Below are 19565 nucleotides of genomic sequence, written 5' to 3' on the forward strand. Positions count from 1 at the left end.
TCAGTATAACAGCACAGTCGTGGGGTGGATTGATTGGGAAACTTTATTGCAATTATATTTAAAGTTGAGAAAGAAGGCTGCTGTGGTCCCTTTAGCTAAGGGAACTAAATAAACTTAATGAAGGGGCTTGTGTAGTAAAGCTAGTAAGAGGTTTTGTAGGTGAAACCAATATGTTAATGTAAGAGGAACAATTAGTATCTTGCAAATTTTTTGTGGCTCCTTCAGAAGTAATGGAGGACCTACCTGTCTGACCCCAAAGACTTCCTAATGGGAACTCTTAATTGCATCAGAATGTCCTTTAATTTAGTGGTGGCAGAACTTTATTGTTCCCATACCAAAGGTTGAGTTGCTTCAGAATGTTTCTGGGAAGCTCCTTTCCTTGGCTTTTGGAGAGTTCATTATTCATTTATGCACTTAAAATTACAGGGTTCTGAGAATTTTCGAGTGATGCAAGCTTTAGAAATGCCAACTCTGTAGCAATTACGTAAGTAGACTGGGTTGTTGCCTTTAAAGAGTAGTAGCCTGAAATTGTCTAATACCACACAGGGAATTGTACCTTAGCTCATAAAGTTAACACTTTTGTTCCTGTGACTCTCTCTCGAGTTTTGTTTACAGATTGCAGTCCTTATACAAGTTTTTTGCAGTGAGAGCTCTTACTTTGTATGAGAGCTTATGGTTTCTCGTACATAGGAGGTTTTGCTTTTCTCCTTCAAATAACAGGATTTGTTTGTACTAAATGAAGTACAGTCTTTTCTCTGCCTCACCTTGTTTGAAAAAGTGCACGATGTTTGTCTCTAGCACTGTTAATTTTCTATCTACCCGACATAATGCAAACTCTGTCAGGGAGATCATAAAATATAACAGAAAACTTTATTATTCATACATTACGAATGCAACAATCGGGTTATGTTAGGTTTAAAACAGTTCAGTTAGGCCTAGGTTTTCATTTGTGTCTACATCAAGCTTGTGTTAAGATGATTTGTGGGGATAGACGCATCTAGTGAACGGTATTATCAGCATACGCTCTGACTTGATGTCTCGTTTTCTCCAAATTCGGGAAAATGACTTTGCAGTAAAACTGTTTTCCATCTTCAATCATGCTTTCTTCTTAAGTAGTTTTACAAACTTTTCTTCTGTTGCTATGGTCTTTATATATCTTTTTTTTTTTTTCTGGAGACACCTTTAGTTTGTCTCCAAATGAGTAAATAGTGTTATGTGTCTGTATGTATAGGTAAGTGATTAAACCAAGTACTTTATCGTACCTTCAAGATCATGCAAGTTTAGATTTTTGCTGAAAGCTCTGCAGTTGTAACTGAGCTCAGGTGGGAAAAGCTATGGCATTTATGTGAATGGATATAAATCATATAATCCCCTTTATAATTGCATGGCCTGTATGGATTGCTTTTCAGTCCTGAACACTTCAAAAAATTAAAATCTAAAATGAGTGGGTTTATTCTATTTGAATAGATGCATTTTTTTATTTCTATCTTTCCTTTAATATTAATGAAGGCAAAGGGCATATTAAAGGCTGCATCGACTTATAATTATCCTCTTGATTCCTTTAGTTTTCCTGTCTGGTAGCAGCTTTGGCAACGGTAGCTATCTCTAATTTTGGGTTCGCTTCTTGCTTCATTGGTTTAGGGCTTCCCTGTGATATCCTAGAATAGCTACTTGACTGTGATGGCCTTAAGCCATTAATATCTCATTTTGGAGGAGACCCGTGGACAGTGGAGGATTTAAATAAAGCATAGCAGGAGTGACTGGCCAACTGCCAGCCAGAGGACAAGTGGCTTCCCTTAAAATGACTGACAGAACTTGAGCAGAGCCATGACTGGATTAGATGGTGACTAAGGAGTAAACTGCAGGCTTTTCCTAAGACTTGTACAGTCTTTCTTGTCTCCTGCATCCTGAGGAGGGATGTGGTGAAGCCTGATGTACCTCCGAGAGGGAAGAATCTTCTGAAGAATCGTCACTTGTTTTGTTATGAACAGGTTGAATAAATGTACCCAAAATAAGATCTTTGTAATAAGACTTTCTTTTTTGAATGTGGCAAAGGGAATTATAACACTTATTCTGCATACTTGCAAAGAACAACAATGTCAGAATGCTGTAACAGCTTTAACCTGACTTGATCTCTACTGTAATCCCAAATCCGGCAATCCCCTTTGCCTTGGTTCATTATCTCTGATGTCTGCAGTTTAAATGCCATGTTTAAGAATTAGGTATTAATCTTTTTTTGAGTTCCTGCAGTACTGAAGGTCACGGAGTGTTTTCTTTAGAGGCAGGATTAACAAATTTAGGCTACTTTGGGGATAACACATTTAAAACCTGAAATCTTCCAAAGGTAAGTTCAAGCTGTGTGTGTGGGGGGTTTCCAGCAGTGCCCTTTTTTGACTACAAAGTGCTTGTAGGCTTCTTTAGTGTTTGCTGTTTATTAGCATCTGGGCGAGATACGGAGTTAAAATGTTAACAGCAGCTGTAAGACCTGTCCCTTGTGCCTTTGTAGTTTCACCTTTGAGATAAGATCATACATAAAAACTGAGCACTGATACATGTTCAGTGGTTTATCAGAGTTCTAGCAAACCTTCTGAAAAATGTAGCTGAAATTGTTGGGTAAAAAGTTACTATAGCTTCAAGGGACGACGATTATACTCATCAACAGGGATAGGAGAGAGCACAGTTTGAGAGCACGCACAATTACAGTACTTTCTGCTGTAGTCCCAGAATGGAGACTGTAATCAAAGATGAAGGTGGAGTGGAAGAGTATGTTGGCAGGCTTACGTTGTTGGTCTTAAACAGGTAGGTGGAATTGTAACAGAGATGCTGAGGAGTTGTGCCTGTATCATGCTAGGTAGTTTGTCCTCTTGAAAATTGTGGCTGCCAGAAAATGGAAAAAGCCTCTGCCTCCTCAAAGGAAACCATAAATTGATTGGACAATATGTTAACTAAATATAGCTAAGATTTTTATTTTTAATCTCAAATGAAACTCCTCCATTTTCTGTAGCTCTTTTAGGTATATTTTTTTTAAGAGAAAAGATTATTAGACCTTCTGGAGCATTTGACACTTCAGTTACTACATTATCGGGACCATTAAAACATGCTTCTTGGTTTTTTCAACTCTTGTAGAATCAACATTTGGATAATATTTGTGTATGTGAATAAGCAATAGAGGAGAACATGTTAGCAGTGCCTTGGCAAATTTAGAGTTGAAAAATGTGTTCATTTTTGAATTAAGGTGTGAGAATTAGATGATAGCAGTTTTCAGTTTCTGTTTATTGGACACGTTTGGTTTAGTGTCTTCAACATGAGAAGCTTCAAGTATTGGGTTGTAGCCAAGTCAGAAGTTAAAAATCATTAGAGAAATTCCTAAATAAAAGAAACTGTTGTACTGGATTAAATAGCCTTCCTGCAACTTTTTGTCCTCATGCTTTTATGGGCTTTCCCAATGACCAACAGTCATAGTTGGGAAAGCAAATGTGTCCCAAAACCACTTGGAATAACTTCATCAAGTCCAGGTGTGGGGTAGGGTTTTTTATATTTAGGGTGCATCCTAAAAGTTGGTGGATGTGTAATCCATTCCTTTTCTCTGTATACCTAGGGAGCTCCTAACAGCTCATAGGAAGTACTAACAAAATTCCAAGACTTAAGGTCAATACATAAATTTCATGGTTTGCTTCTGTAGATGTATCTTGTGTTCAAAGGTCCAGGAGAAAATATAATCCATTGCTGCAATACCCACCTTGTTTCGGGTTGACTAAAGAATGCAAGAAACAAATTACACTCTTCCATAAAAATACTGTTTATTCTATTGCTAACATATCATTGCAAGATTTATTTGGTAGAGACCATGTTCTGTGTTTCTTTCATGACCCATACCATTCTGTGAATTCAATATATGGTGGCAATTCTAGCTGTTAAATTTTATTATTAACAAAACTCCACTGATTTTAATGGGAAGTTTTACTCGAGCAGGAGAGCACAACTCTTCAAGTACCAACTGAATGCGCGAGTCTGTTGCTGTCACACTTGTGGTCTGTATTACTTACCTGGAACCATTACTGCTGCTTCTATGTTTTTCTTCTTTGACTTACTTTTTTTGTGATTCCTTGCTTTTCTGGATAACCTTGGAGAATTCCTTGCTCGTTTATAACCTGTTTAATTCCTTCTGTTATACATGTGGACAACTGAATTTTCACACAGAAGGGTAACAAGGTGCCTAGACTTGAAAGTCCAAATACCAGAAGTGAAATGAGATGGATTCCAACTTTCAGGTACTATGTTAGACTTTTGGACAGACAAGATGATGGCTGTAAAATATGTGGTGAGAGTCTTCCACAGTTTTAGTTACAAGAATGAGTGGGGCATAAGCAGAGCTGAGGTTGTGAAAATTGTGTAGTTGCAAAGGTTCTATAAATTGTTGTCTTAGTTGGATTCGGCTTGGAAGTCTTTCATCTTAAACTGCTGTCATACTATGTTCGCTTCAGGATTAGAGGGGCAAGGAATTAGGCTGCCCCTCAGAAGAGTGAATGGACTTGTTGATGGCCTGGAAAAATAATGTAAGATTGGGAAGCATAGTACAGCAGCATACTGCTAGAAGATACTTAATTTTGGAATTTAGTGAGTGTGAGGTGGGTGTCAGGCACTCTATGTATTTCTTTAATTTGTTGTGTCGATCGTGATCTTAGAAACTAGGTTGAGAATTTGGGGTCAACAGTGAAGCTGTCGCTGGTCTTCAGTTGCTCAAACTTCTATTTGCCTTTTGATTTAATGCCCTATAACTTCTTGGCTATGCTTAGTTCTTTTGCGTCACAATATCTGACTGAACATTAGTTTAATCATGAGAACCTCAGAGGTAGATTTATTTGCTTAGTATTTGAGTAGAAGTCTTGTGCTAGAGAGCTGCTAGTTCCAAGGAGGTAATATTTCGTGGAGTTTTTATTTTGGGAATACTTTTATTCAAGTACTTAGTAGTTGGCTTTGCATAAAACAATGTAAAAGTCACCAAGTTTTAAATGTTAATTTCTAAATTTTGGCACTTAGTCTGCACTATTATCAGCTCTTAAATTAAGTCCAGTCTTGTTTTCAGGTAACTGGGTTGTGGTATCAAAAGTTTTGAGGTAGATTTCCTTTAGCGGCTGCAAGGAAAAGCCTAAAAGGTGACTTAATTATTCAGAGTCAAACACAAATGCCAAATTCACCATTGTATAACATCTCCTTTACAAGTTTCTTTTTGTAGTGTACAAATTGGGTATTCCAGTTAAATATACTTGTAACATGTCTTTCTTGATTCAGGGGCTCCTCTCAGACTAAGACACTACTTGTCTGTATTGAGTAATTTGTTTGATTTAATCAGATTTAATGAGAAAAAAAAAAGGCAAAGTATACTTACACTGTTTCTGAATGAAGCAGATGAAGGTGTTTTTCGTGCTGCTTTTTTCCACTCAAACCTTATTCCTATTTCTTATTTTAAGCCATATTTCTTGTGGTGTCTGCAGAAACTTTGGGCATGTCTTTTCATCTGTGCTCTGATGAACTTATTTTAGGCTTTAATTGCTCTGGTAAGTCACATAAGAAATTGCAGTAGGTGAGATCTTGCATATTTTTGTGACCAACGTTTAATTCAGAAGTTCAAATCTTAAAGTTGCTTAAAGCCTCCTGGGCTTTGTCTGACATACATTTTAAAAAATATTTATAAACCACTGTGGATGTGTCTGTGGGTGTTCTATTCATGCAAAAGTTTTTAGAGGCTTGATAACAAATGCCATCGTTTTTAGTTTGCCAACTTGCCTGGTGTTTGTGGATGAATACAGTGCCAGCCTATGACAGCCAAAGCTCTAGTAACTTGTTAAACAAGGGTTATTAAAAAACCCCAAAACCAAACTTCTCTTCACCAAGCTGGCAGTTCTTCATTGTTAAAGCTTTGTGAAAATGGCCATACGTGGAAAATGAGCTCGAAGGAGGAGGAAGAATTCTCTGCAACAGGTAATTTTCATTAATCATTAATTTTGGTGGTATAGAGAAGAAAGAGAAAAGATAGAGAAGCATTTTGTGTGTTTGTAGAAGAGGAAGAAGGGTCTTTTGAATAGGTCTCTAAGTGCTACCTGCCAGCTTCTGCCATATTTCTTCTTAACACCACATTCTCTTCTAGTTGTAGTAGTGGATCATGGAAAATGGCTTTTTGTGTAACTCGAGAATTGAAGGTGATTATTTCGATAATTCCTGGTTCTGACCCCCAGGTGCCATGGCTTGGTTAACTGTTCCACTTGCACACTGTAGTTTCTTTCTTGTGATAACAAAGATAATTGGTAATGTAGAAGATGCAGGAGCAAATGCAGGAAGCACAACATGCAGCATGTTGACAACACCCCATGAGCTGCCCACGAATGCAGAAACATTAGTGATGTTCGTTTCTGTGGGAAGCTTTGGTGCATAGGTGTAACAGCCAGCTGCAGTGTCGAGGCAGTTTGCCTGTTTAAGGCCATTTACAACCAGGATGAGCTTATTGCACTTTGTTGCTGCAGAAATCGTAGTAAATCTCGGACAACTACTCCTCTACATGTACTAAACATCTTAGGAGACTATTCTTGCCAGTTGTTGAATTAATTCATTGTCTGGCTATTGCAACAAATCAAAAGCTTTGAAGTAATCTAACTGTTCCAGGAGTTAATTTGCATTTGTAGTCCCTTACACACCCCCTTTTGGGGACCAGATTTGAGATGAGTTTTAAACTGATGTTGTGCCTTGCTGGCATGTAAATGCATTTTCTGCTTTTATAAAAGCGGAAGCCTAATTGAAGGCTGACACTGCGATTTGAAGTCTCTGAAGTATTTAAAGGTGTACGTCATGGAGAAAATCATGCAGATCTAGAAAGTATAATCTACTAATATACTACAGTTTTGCAGTCTGATGTCTTACTGTTTACAAGTTGTTTTGTATAAACAACTTCAGCTAAGAATTTAGATTCTATTGCTTATTTTTCTAATTGCAGATTTTCTTTTTTATTTTCTGTCCACAGCTCTTCATGCCCTGCACTAAGAGGAAACTTGTCAAGATAATTGCCTGTAACTATCCTAGCTTGGAGGAGCATGTACAAAACTGGCCTTAAGAAGAGAGAGTGATTAGTATTTAAAGTAACTACCAAAGAAAGAGAAATAAAACCCCACACTTTTATGGATAATCTACAGAAGAAATAAAGACTAAAGTGCGTTAATAGGTTATCCTTAATCGGTAAGAAGGCATAGCTGCTCAAAGAAGAGGAGAATTATTAATAGAGAACGAAATAGCAAAGAACATTTTTGTTCTTAAAGGAACAAACTACATGTCATACAAACTTCTGAAATACTTCACTGACATGTTTTGACTTCTCTCTAGCAAACTGATATTTCTGCAGTATTCAGAATTTGGTCGGCCTTCTGTTAGTAGACTCTGGACTGTTCCTTGATCTGTAATTATTTCTGTCTGTAAGTCACGATTTTGCTGCTGTTTAACCAGCAACTAACATGTAGGGATCTAACAGCATTCAGGTAAATTTCAAGACTATTTAAAAAAGGATAAGACTGTTCAAAATAGCCATAGTGTTCCAGCCACTTGTTCTAATTGTGTAAATTGAGAGAAAAGAGTTGAACTCCAGCAGTATGGTAGTAATGCCCAGATGCAGCTGAGGAAAGTGTGTTTCATGATAGGCATAAGTGCCAAGTAAATTGGTTGATGCTGTACAAGCTGCATTTCTTCAACAAACTGTGTCACTTGTTTCCAGCTAATACAGTGTATATGAGGATACTCTCACTTTATGTGAGGTATGCTAAATATGTATCTGGCAGGAAATACTAGTATTATAACGAGTTTTTTAAGTTGGCAGTCTTAACAGTTGTATCAGAATCTTGTTACACATTTGTTTGCATAAGCTTTTCTGTATCAGTGATGAAATGGCACTGTTTGGAGATTTTACGGTGACTTTTGCCTTTGTAAATGAGCATCATTCTTTTAAAACTATAAAATAATTTTTAAAAAGTCCATACAGTGCTGTTTTGCTGAAGAATGTAATTATGATGATCTTTTGCAGAAACTGTCAATTTTTCTGTTATTGCATCCAATCACAAAGTACTATTTTCCAGCATTCTTTAGAATGCTGCCTAGTCCTGGTGTTAGCCTTTGGTAATTCTTTGCATTAAAACTGAACAGATGAACATGTGTATGTGAATTTTTTTTTACCTTCCTTTTAAAGGGTTCATTTGATACTTCATGAAAATCTCATAGCTGTGCTTCCCTCACTGCTTTTTTTCATAACATGTTAATGTGGATATAGCTCTAGACCCTCTTTATCACTACCTATCTGTTCTTAAACAGCAAGAAAATACTCAACCTATTTAGCACTTGTGTTTTCAGGGCTTCTATTGTATCTCATAGAGCGTGTACACATACCAGTTGTATTTAGGGAAAAATAAGTGACCTTTTTGTATTGCTGTTCAGAATGTGATGAAAAACGCCTTCCCCCAAGACCAAAATATTAATCTGCATCTCTGAGGATCAGGTCTTTGGTATAGAGGAACACCTTTGTGTTTGTCTAGGTTACAGCTGTGCAAACAGGAATCTTGGCATAAGTAGCTTGAACATTTATTTATACCAAAAAAAGTATTAAAATATTCTTAAAACTTAGACTTTTGTATTCTCCTGTGAAGATGAACACTCAGCACATCAATAGCAGGTAACTACTTTTTAAAATACCTTCTTTAAATACTATGTAGCAAATACTGAATAATCGTGTAATTTCTACACTGTCACTTAGTAGATTTTTCTAATTTTTTGTAGATATCCAGGTTCCAGTCCTGGATAGGTAAGTATTCTGAACTTCTTTTTAGCTGTAACTGTTTCAGAGAAAAGCTAAGCTGAAATTTATTTGCTTTTTTCTCTGCTCTGCAAATATTTTTTTAGGCTGCTTTATTTAGATAACTTGGTTATGGCTTAGCATGTGCATCTAGATGCATAGTAGGACTCCTTAGAAACATTACGCTTATTCAGTTCAGGAAGCGAAAAAAGTTATTCCCATTTTTTAATTTTTCCTGCTTGGTTCTCAGAAGCATTTTATGCTGCTTCAGACTGATTTATTTCGGTAGCCTGTACTAGAAATTAACTTTCTCCCGAGACCTGAACAAGGATGTGAGTGCCCAGAACAGTCTTCTAATGTAGTTGTTATTGTGTATTTGTGTGTGCATAAGTGCACTGGTTTTAATTCAACTTTCTCCTTTAATTTGCAGCCTTCCAGTCTGGTGTTTTTCTTGCTTCTTCATGACCTCGTGTCTTGAGCAGCCTAGCTGGATCCCCTGGTTCCTGTTTCTTCTTGTTTCAAAATTCTGCTTTCCCCCATTTTAAATCCCCTGCCCTTTTATATTCATATATGTACACTAGGCATTTGCTACCTGTTTTGGTCTTCACTGGTTTTTCTAAGACTGTGTTGGGTTCCATCCAAGATTTTCCATGTGACGCTGTTCTCCTGGATTCCCTGCCACAGTGGAATGGGTTCCTCTTGTAGACTATCTCAGTCAAGCTTTTGAGGTTTTTAGGGACCTGATGGTCCTCATCTATATTTCTGTTCTTATAGCAAGATGAAGTAGCAGTAGACATTGGGGAAGAAGTTGAGGTTGTGTCTTTTGCTGCTGTACTGAAAAAGCTAATGTAATAACTTTTCTAAAGAAGCAAGAGAGCTTGTGGATTGTGGGGGATAGCAAAGTGAATGTGTTCTGGAGGTAAAAAAAAAAAAAAGGCAAACACCCCCCCAACACATCTCCTCTTGGACATTTTTAGATTCATGGGACGTTGTTCTGCCCCTTTCTGTCCTTATTAGGAAACGCAGTTGCATGCTTCCAGACTAAATGTAGTTCTTCCTTTTTTTTTTTTTCTGACAAGTAATCTCTGTATTTCGGTTCAATTTTGTGTAATTCTGAGGAGTCTTTCAGTGCAAATGTTCAGCTATGGAATCCTTTATGCTCCACACCATAAGAGAATCACTGCTGAATAGAATGTGTCTTAGATTTGTCGTAAATATTTTGTTTTCGTGAATAAAACATTCCCTTAACAATCTCTTTTGAAAATGTTTGATTATGAATCTCTTCAGTTATCTGGTTAGTTCTTTGCTTTCTGACTCCAAAAAAATCTTAAGCACATGTGTATTGTGATCGTCTGTGGCTCAAAGTGAGGCATTTGGGGGGAAAAATACCAGCTTTTAATTTTAGTGTCTTTTGGTGTTCAAGTTGCAGTAGTTGTGGATTTCAGTATGTGCAAGTTCAAAGTGACTGTACCCTCAAAGTTTTAATTTTTCTTGCTGTGACTGTTGTAGTGCAGCAAGGGTTTAAAATCTTAGTGTAACTTTCCATTCAGCTACAAAACAGGAATGTATTAACATAGTACATTACAAAAATGTAAAGCTGTTATGTCTGAAATTCTGGTCATGTAAACCAATTTTTTGCATTGTTCTTCCTGTGTGAATCCTTTTTGGGGGGAATGGGCAGGTGGCTCTGGGGAGAAAATATGCTGCAATATTCTTACACTAATTGAGTAAAGTTTGTCGTGGTAATTCATTAGGATGTCTCTGTTCCAGTGTGTAAAATAAAACGGTAAAGCAGATTATGTGAAGTCTTGAATTTAAATATTATTTTAACGTGAAAAGTAGCATTTGCACAATGTATAAGTAGTGAGTTTGATTTTTGAGGTTTAGAATATGGGGTTGAAGTTCTTACTGTTGTGTGGGATGCTGATATTTTCATGGGAATTCTCATCAGAGGAAACCTATCGATGGCTTTGTATTTCTTTGGGTGTTTTGGTAACATAGACCTATCCAAATAAAACGCTGTCCATGGTTGTTGGGTTTAAAATAATTTTTTTTTTAAATAACCATGTAACCTGTGTTGCCCAAGACATTTGCAGTGCTGAAACTTAAAATAGTTCCTCTCAGCTAACTTGGGAATAATTACAACTTTGTTCTTTTTCTGTGTTTCAGGGAAATGAGGCAAGCTACCCTTTGGAAATGTGCTCGCACTGTAAGTTTTTTTTTTTTAATTGCTACATTATATTGCTAGAGGTGTTAATCTTTCTTGAAGATCAGTATATATAACTTTCATGTATGAATTTACTGAATTTACTGTTTGAAAAATTATGCAGTTTATATACTAACCAAAAGAGTAAAAACCAAACTTTTGATAGTTTTGATTCTGTACAGTGAAGGGTTATAACTGGTAGTTCAACTGGTGGAGCTTTTCCATCAGTCCAAGTGCTGATTCCTCAGGTGTGGAACAGCTTGTGGTGCAGCACGTGCTAGTTGGGAGCAAAGTATATTGCCTAAGCTGTCTTTGCACCCTCAGAGGAAAGAGAGGTTGAGGCTAAAAGAGCATTTTTTTCCTGTGTGTGCTTGCAGCCACGCATTTAGGTGAGAAGCCACTTGGTGTTATTTGCTTTTGGCCACATGAGCGTAAAATTCATTGCTCCGTCTCATGGGGTTAGCCTGCCCTGTAAAAATAACAAAGTATTTCTTGCCTGAAGCTGGCCAAAGAGGGTTGTCTTGTGAAGTGTCTCTGTGGTGTTGTGCTAAGTGTACTTATTTTTAACTACTTTTTTCCTTGAATGTTTTTCTTCAGTACTAAATCATGTGTAGACCTGCATATGTATGTATGTATAAAATTCCTCATCTGCAGTGAATCAGATCTTTTTTTTAAACAGGATAATAATTTTTTTAAGATAGGGGCTGTCTTCTAGATTGCTTTCACGATGCTAGTCATAACCAGACTCCAGCTTTTCTAAATCATGTGGTAGTATAAAATAATCATGGAGGATTTTTTCTAAATACATTATTCAGAGAATCGAGGCTTTAGCTAGTAATTTGCCAGTCCTCTATGCCTAATACATCTGTCCACATGAGTTATAATTTGAGTCATCAGTTTGTGAACACTTGGGAATCTTCTCCACAGCACTGCATTGCTGTGTTATGCTCTCAGTGTATATTTTGTTAAATATGGATGTGTGGGTGAAAGCTTCATATTTGATGAAGACTTAGGTAGTCTTTTCCTGAATCATGTATATCAATCTTAGGTCACTGCTCCATCAGTCAATTTTTCCATAGGGACAAACTGGCTTCTGGCTGCCTTTTTTTTTTTTTTTTCAAACTAGATGTCTGTGTCAGTCGTAAGCAGCGTGTTGCCATCCTTAACTTTTGATGCTAGGACAAGTTATATTCATTGGTAGCAACTCCCAACCTCAAGGTTTATTGCTGAGCCTGTTTGCCCCCTTTTAACACAGAGAAAGAGAAGTTTTCCACATAATATTCTGGGGTTGAACTGTATGCTGAGGATATTGTTGTATAAATCTGAGGCTTCGCATGATTAAAGCTTGTTCTGCTTTGATGGGCCTTCTCACAGTAGAAAGTCAGCTGCTTCTCTGGGCAATCTAACTACATACACTAGGGAAATTGTAGTTATCGCAGACGTCCCTTGTTTGATAGTGCCTAATCACTGCACTGATTGCACTGTGCTTAAAGATTCTGCGTGCCTGAAAGAGCAGGCCTTTGGGGGCACAGATGTGTACAGTAGCGTGTCTGTGAACAAGTCCACTAAGTAGGTGTTCACCACCTTCTTCAAATATTAAATGTTCATGCTGCTTCCAAGTAGTTGTTGCTGACAGGACAACAGCTTTTCAGGGCAAGACCAGACAATGTTTTTGAAGTAATTTGTTAAGGATTTTGAATGGTTAGACTTCTGGGAGGCTGTTGGTCAGCACTAATGAGTTTATGCTGTCTGGCACTGGGTTATGACGTCTGCTTGGCACTGCAGTCATTGTTTTGGTGTCTTGTTTTATAAGAATAATTTTGTTTTGAAGTTGGCAGTTACAGGAAGAAAATTCAGGATACTATGCAGAGGATACAGACAATGAAATAGTCAAGAATGTTCTTTCTGCCCTTCATTTCAGAACATTAGTTCTTTTCAGCGGGTGAATTAGTGTTGTGGAATTCCTTAAAACAGTATTTGTCTCCCTGCTGTGCTGTCTGAGAAATTACTGAACATCTAGTGCTGTTTTACGTGGTGAAAATTTGATGTCAGCCCAGCTATGTCAAATTATGCGTAAGAAAATTTTTTCATCATAACAAAAAGCTGTGAAGAAAACTATTTTATAGTCTAGTAAACAATTTTTTTACAGTGTAGTGTTTTATAGTAGAAAGTAATTTAATTAACATTAATAAACAATATTTTATAGTATGCTTTGTTTTTAGGATAGGGAGACTTGTATCTCTTTTCTAACTTAGGAAATTGTAATTGATGCATCTGAAGTCATGAAAAGGATTAGGCCAGCTGCGTGTAAGCATATACAAGACAAGTGGTTGAATGTGTTCTCAAGGGCGTCATCTTTTTGAAATCTGATCACCAAGACTGAAATGGCTGTCTTGGTTGCTACTCTGAAACATTATATTCGTGAATCAGACAAGACTGTAGATAGAGGTGAGAGGTTTTGCTGAAGGTCTGTTTTATTTTGAGATCTCTGCAATCTGTTCTTGCAGGGAAAAGTGGTTTTTTTCAACTTGGCAACATTTAAAATAACTTTCAGAACATATTTTATTTAAAAAGTCTTTTTTTCTAATACCTTATCAATATTACCAATATTGATATAATATAATAATATTGGTAATATTATCAGTAAAAAATACCTTTATTATAATGATCTCATATTTGATGTGGAAACTAGGCTCTCTGCGACCACACTCCGGTCTGGTTTTTGTTAGTTATAACTTTGAGCCGGTATTTTAAAAGTATCTGAAAAGCCAACCTTTTAAATGCAGGTTTAAACATTTAGGTAAACGCTTAGATTTCAGAAATGCCCAGCACCTCTTTGCTGAGAGATGTACAGCTTTTGTAAGGTTTGTGCACTTTGCAAATGCCTGTGTAAGTATTGTGAACTCTTCAGTAGTGGATGTAGAGTGCTGCTGAATACCTGAATGATTATACTGTTAAAATATCACTGACTGTAGTGGATTTGAGAGATCTGTACTTTTTAGGCATTCATTATTTTGACTGTCGAATTAATAGCAAGCTAGCCATGCACCTTTACGTTGACTAGAAAAAAACCACATTAAAACAGATTTTCAGAGATTACTTTTTTCAATGTGGAGCACATCACACTCCAGAAACTGGCTTTCAGTGAAGCTTTTTGAGTTGCTACTTGAATGTTTTTTACAATACTATCTGAGTATTGGTTATGTGAGTAACAGCTTGAAACAATCGGTTTAAAATATCGTGGATCATCCTCTGGTGTGGTGTTGGGGGGAAGGAGTGAGGTGTTCAGTGATGCATACCAACATATTAGAGAGTGTCCAGCTGAAAGATAAAGCCACTTCCATAAAATGGAAGTTACACAGACAGCTTGTGTGTAGTTTCTTGGAAGCATGGAGTTCTTGCATTTTAACCTGATTGATCACATATTTAGATATATGCAAGTGAACTCAAGAGAAGAGGAAGGAGGTATTATTTGCTCTAGGATTTTAATAATTGGATGGAAGAGGAATTTTCTGAAAATAGTGATAGTTCTTTAATGAAAAATGCTTAATACTAGAACTGCTTTAAAAACCCCTCACCTTGTTTTGTTAGTTACAAGGTGAATGAAATTCAAAATGGGTTATGAAATAAACATAAATAATTCTGTGTGCTTTAAAACAGTGAATAATTTGATGTTTCTACTGAGCTACCAGCAAAGCCTTTTAAAGAAAAACATTTAACAGGTATTATTTCTAGCCAGTTAGTGTGTAAGCTCAGGCATCAGTGCCAAGCCGATGGGATGCTTTCCTATTCTGCCGAAAAGCTTAAGGAGCACAGAGCCTCCCATCAGCCGGGGAGCAAAGCACAAAAAAGGCTAACTTGAGTTTGAGGTTAGAGGAACGCTCGCTGCGGCCAGAGCTCAAGGAAGCTCAGACCGCTGTGATGAGTCACAGAGAAACTCTGTCTCGAAGGGTATAAACAAAGCTTGATCCTCCTTATTCTGCTCCGTGATGTTATCACCCTGTTTACACTATTGTGGACTTGGACCTCCTTTGGATTCCCCAGTGTTTTCAGCTCTATCCTGGTCTCCTGAGCTTGAGTCTTGTAAAATTCTGTCTGCTACTGCCACCATCAGTCCTTCTGGCTCAGAAACCCTCACTGTCCCTGGAAACCTCACTGTCCCTGAACTGTCTTGTGCCTTGTGTTTCCAGTATAGCTTCAGGATGTTTGTGTGGACACTAGGTTGTCTGTGAGGAGCCTTCGGAGATGAAGGAAAGAAGTATTTTGTTCAGGCCTTTTTTAATTAGTTCAGTACTCTGTTCTTAAGTGATAGCTATGTGAAATTTTAAGAAAGTCAGTCTTTGCTAAATACTGAAGAAAAAGCAGTCTTTTCAGAGGGCACATCCATCACAGGTGAGGACTGTTGTATATGCGCATTCATGGAGGGAATATGAATAAAAAATGAATAGGATATTTTTGAAATTTGCTGTTATACATAAATGTTTGAAGTCTTCCTTTAAAAATTCAAAACAGATAGAAAAAACCCAAAGCTACCAAAAAACAAGCCCAGAATACCTACGTGGTTTTTAGGTGAGTTCAGCCCAGGCAGAGAGAATCAGCAGAAGCGATGACCATGAATTCAAGGAAGAAAGAATAGACAAAAAAAATGCAGACTTAAAATAGGACTTATACTGTAATGCATTCATCCCTCTATATTCTTACTATTTTATTTTTTAAAGCTGTTTTATGAAGACAAAGCTATAACTGAGATATAAGCTTTTTAAATTTCAACTCATGAAAAGGATTTTAAAGGTAAGTGAAGTGCTTGCAATATATTTAAGGAAAAACAATGACATTGTTCTGATATGAAACTCTCATACAGTCAGTTATGAGACACTGATCTGCAGATTTTGATTTTATCCATTTATGTTCATTACGAACAGAGGTGTCTATGCTTGTAGACTATTAAAGGAAATTTTCCTGTTCCTGTAGTCACTTTGATTTTCTCCTCCAAGTATTCTCATCCATGGTGTGTCCATTGCCAGAAACAAAATGTTGGACAAGATTGATATTTGGCCAGCTTTTGGCAGAGATACTAATTTCTTCAGTTACTATTCTTTGCCTTGTTTTTTTCCCCCCAAGAGCAGAACCTCTCTCAGCTCTCTAATGCAGGCAAACCCTTTGCTTGAACGTTTCGAGGTTAGGAATGAGAACTTTGTGATACCCATTTCTAGTAGAAACTGCTGCTTAGCATCCCTGCCTGGGCTCTCTATTGTGGGTGAACTGGAATTGACCATGTGAGCTGTGAAAGTGGATGTGTGTATGTGTGGAGAAAGTCATTAATGTTTTTTAAGTATGAAGACTTTAAACTGCATAATTTAGGCAGTTGTTTCTTTGCTACAGTTCAACAAAACACAAAAAACATTCTTGAGAAATACTCTTGCACGCCTCTCCAACCTCTTCCCCTTCCCATCGTCTGATTCTTGTCTTTATCAGCCATAATCTTGACCTCCTTGACTACAGTCTTTAAAAGAAAAAAAAAAATAAATTGGTGTTTTGTCTTCTCTTAAGCGTTGCTGGTTTGGAAACATAAGAATCTGGCTAATTGCAAATGACTGGTTAACTGAAGCCCAGCAGATGATAGCAGAGCATGTATTTTCAGCGTAGCATCGCTTATTAACATTGTGTGCTGCGGATCAGTCTCTGCACGTCCTAATGAAATGTTCTTTTTGAATTCATACTGGTAGGTCCTGCTAGAGACAGGTTAGCTTGAGATAAAATACTGTTCTGGCAAAAGTTTGTTTTCTTAGCGTATCTTGTATGGAAGATCTCACCTCTCTACTGGAGCAGACCAGTGTGATGGCAGAGTGGTCTTGTCTGTCTTCTGTGCAGCTGTAGTAATCTGACACTATGTAGCAGTGTTTGTCTGACCTGTATTCGTGGTTATTAGCTCCACTTCATAGCAGAACGTGGACAGAACTCTGGGTGGCACCGTCACTCTTTGCTTATTTATAAGAAAAATACCGTGGACTTAAGCTCCCAAACCAGCAAACGGGCTGGAGTCCTCAATAAAGACTTTGCTTAATGCTGCTTTGGGGTTCTGAGAAAGTGATGCTGTCTAATGACTCCTGGTCTTCAGTCCTGGCTCAGGCATCTGTTTGTTTACATCCCGATTTGTAAAAATGTCGTTGCTGTGTTCTGATACTTGGGGCTTTCTGAAGTGTGAGTTAGAAATGTCTCAGAACTTGCAATTAACAGCTCCTTAGTTGGTGTGGCAAGGGAGATGATGTCCAGCTATGGTAATCCTGCCTTCATTTTTCTCTGTGATTTTGTGAAATTACAGAACTATGGAGTATTTCAGAGTCCTTAGGAGGCTTTAATCTTCCAATTTTAGCCAGAGCTAGTCTTTATATTAGTATTGGAAGCAAAATGTCACTGATCTGATAAGAGGACAGTGAATTATATATGCTATAGAGAATAGTTTAAATTTGCTCTTCATTTGTTTTAAAGTGAAGTTAATTTTTCTAAAGAAAGAAATAATGCATGTACTTTTTATTTTTCTTGGTTTTTTTTTTTTCTAGTAAGAATTAGTTCTGATAGTAACCCTCACAGAACTTACTTTGGGCTTTCCCAGCATCTAGATGCAATTGCAAACTTCTGGTTTCAAAAATAGTTCATTTGTGAGGGATTTGTCTTAAAATAATGACCAGTTATTTGAAAGATGTTGCAATTTCTGAGTCTGGGTAGGGAAGCAGGAGAGTTGTGGTTGGACTAGGACACCATTTTCAACGTGACTAATTAGAGAGACACTGATGTAATGGCTGGACAAGTCCTTACATATGTTATTGTAATATAAGTATAAATTATGTCTATTCATATGTTCACTTTACATATGTAGTGTGATAAGTGCGTAATGTTTTTGTGCATTTTCACATGCTGTGAGGATATTTTTAGGATATTAAGTCTTTCTATGCAAGTTGCAAGCCTGGAGTAGAGCTTGCGGTAGAAAGGAGGTTCCCATGTTAGCAGCTTGCCAGGGCGCTGGCTTTGCCTTCAGCTGTACTGGGTCCCATAACCTCCTGGCAGCGGGGCAGGGAGATAGTGCCTGCCATTTGAAAGACTGACTGCCTCCATGTGGAGTTTTAAGATTTTGAGGAAAATGGAAACCAAGGAGCCTCTGTGGACAGACGCAAGAGTTGGCAAATACCTTCAGTATATTGGTGAGAAGCAGTATTTTGTGCTGGCAGAACTCACAAGCAACGGTTTGGGCTAATTGCCAGCGGAGCTCTGCTTTGCTGTTCTCTTTTAATACTGTCTTCTTTTAGTCTCATGATTATGTTCTACATATAGCTTACCATATGGTGATATGGCTCCTCTCCTGTGATCCAAAGGGGTTTCTGTGTAGCTGTGCCGACAATAACGTGTTCCTGACGCTGCGGTGCAATGTCGTGCTGCTCTGGGCACACCTTCAACCATGTTCTAGGCTTCTGCGTAAACTGATGGAAAAAGGAATGCGGCTTTATTGCAGATGAGAGCCCAATTAACTGAAATGCCAAATTGCATACTGGAAACTGAGGAAATGACTTTAAACCTCTGCAAATGCTGTTTAGCCTTATTTTTATAGCCCTAGAGGCAGAATCAGATCTGTTGCTTGCTGGCACAGCAAAGGGAAGATTGTTCTGGGCATATTGACACTTTTTTGCCCTCTGCCTCTGTAGTTGCAAGCAGTTACTGAGACTGACTGACTGCAGAATGTCAGAATTTACTATTTGGGCAGAAAAAGTCTTGACAGAAGATCATCTTGTGCTTCTGGACTTGTGTGCTCTCTCCCTTTCCTGCTGAAATAGTGCAGTTGTATCTCTGCAATTGTCTGGTTGGTTTTTAGACAAGGATATCAAGAAATTTAAGTGGAAATTTGTTACTGCTTTGGTAGAGGGTCAGGTATTTGAATGGGCTACGATCTCCAAACTTAAAGCTCTGCATGTTGGCTGACCTTATGTAGGGGAAAGACTAAGTGCTGTTTGTCTTTATGTTGCACCTTTACAAAAGCCTAAGGCGGCAGTAATGTGATGCGAAGGGGATCAGGTGGTGTGTACATGCCTTGTAGAAGTTAAGCAAATACACTAAATGGAGGTAAGAGGAGGAGGCTGTCAATGTTAGGAAAGAGATTGGTGTGGGGAGTTTGAAAGCTTGAGGCTCTGCAAGATATTTTTGCTGTGGTTTGCTGTACGCTGGCCACTTTCTAGGACTTCGCAAGAGCTTCAGTTCCTCCTTCCTACTCAAACATGGTGAGCAATGGGAGAACTAACTGTGGTCTTATAACACAAGTTGCTGGTAGGAATTTTCAGGTTGTTACAGGGAAAATTTGTCAAGCTTTTCAGCAGTAACAGAGTACTACTTAGTGGTGTTTATGGACTCACAGATATAATCTATTCCTGGCAAAATCAGAGGTGTTAAATAAATATGCTTTAATTGAGATTCTTTTTAAATTTGAAGAGGATAGTGAAGCTGTACTGCTGCAGAACCTGAATCTGCTTTGATTTCTGGGACAAAAAA

General features: G+C 37.7%; 1 protein-coding gene and 1 long non-coding RNA gene across 2 annotated transcripts in view; both read left to right on the forward strand.

Moving 5' to 3' along the window:
- PPP3R1 (protein phosphatase 3 regulatory subunit B, alpha) overlaps window positions 1-19565 on the forward strand; it is a 40628-nt gene that overhangs the window by 12459 nt on the left and 8604 nt on the right. The window contains exon 2 of the mRNA XM_086482294.1: window positions 10994-11033. Within this exon, the coding sequence (XP_086338420.1) occupies window positions 10994-11033 (40 nt within the window). The remainder of the gene's footprint in view (window positions 1-10993; window positions 11034-19565) is intronic.
- On the forward strand, window positions 3782-8186 carry LOC147415951 (uncharacterized). The gene is made up of 2 exons (XR_015184265.1): window positions 3782-5982; window positions 7016-8186. It is a non-coding gene; the product is annotated as an uncharacterized LOC147415951 (long non-coding RNA).

This window comes from Leptosomus discolor, chromosome 2 (assembly GCF_034619465.1).
Source record: "Leptosomus discolor isolate bLepDis1 chromosome 2, bLepDis1.hap2, whole genome shotgun sequence".
Lineage (NCBI taxonomy): Eukaryota > Metazoa > Chordata > Aves > Leptosomiformes > Leptosomidae > Leptosomus > Leptosomus discolor.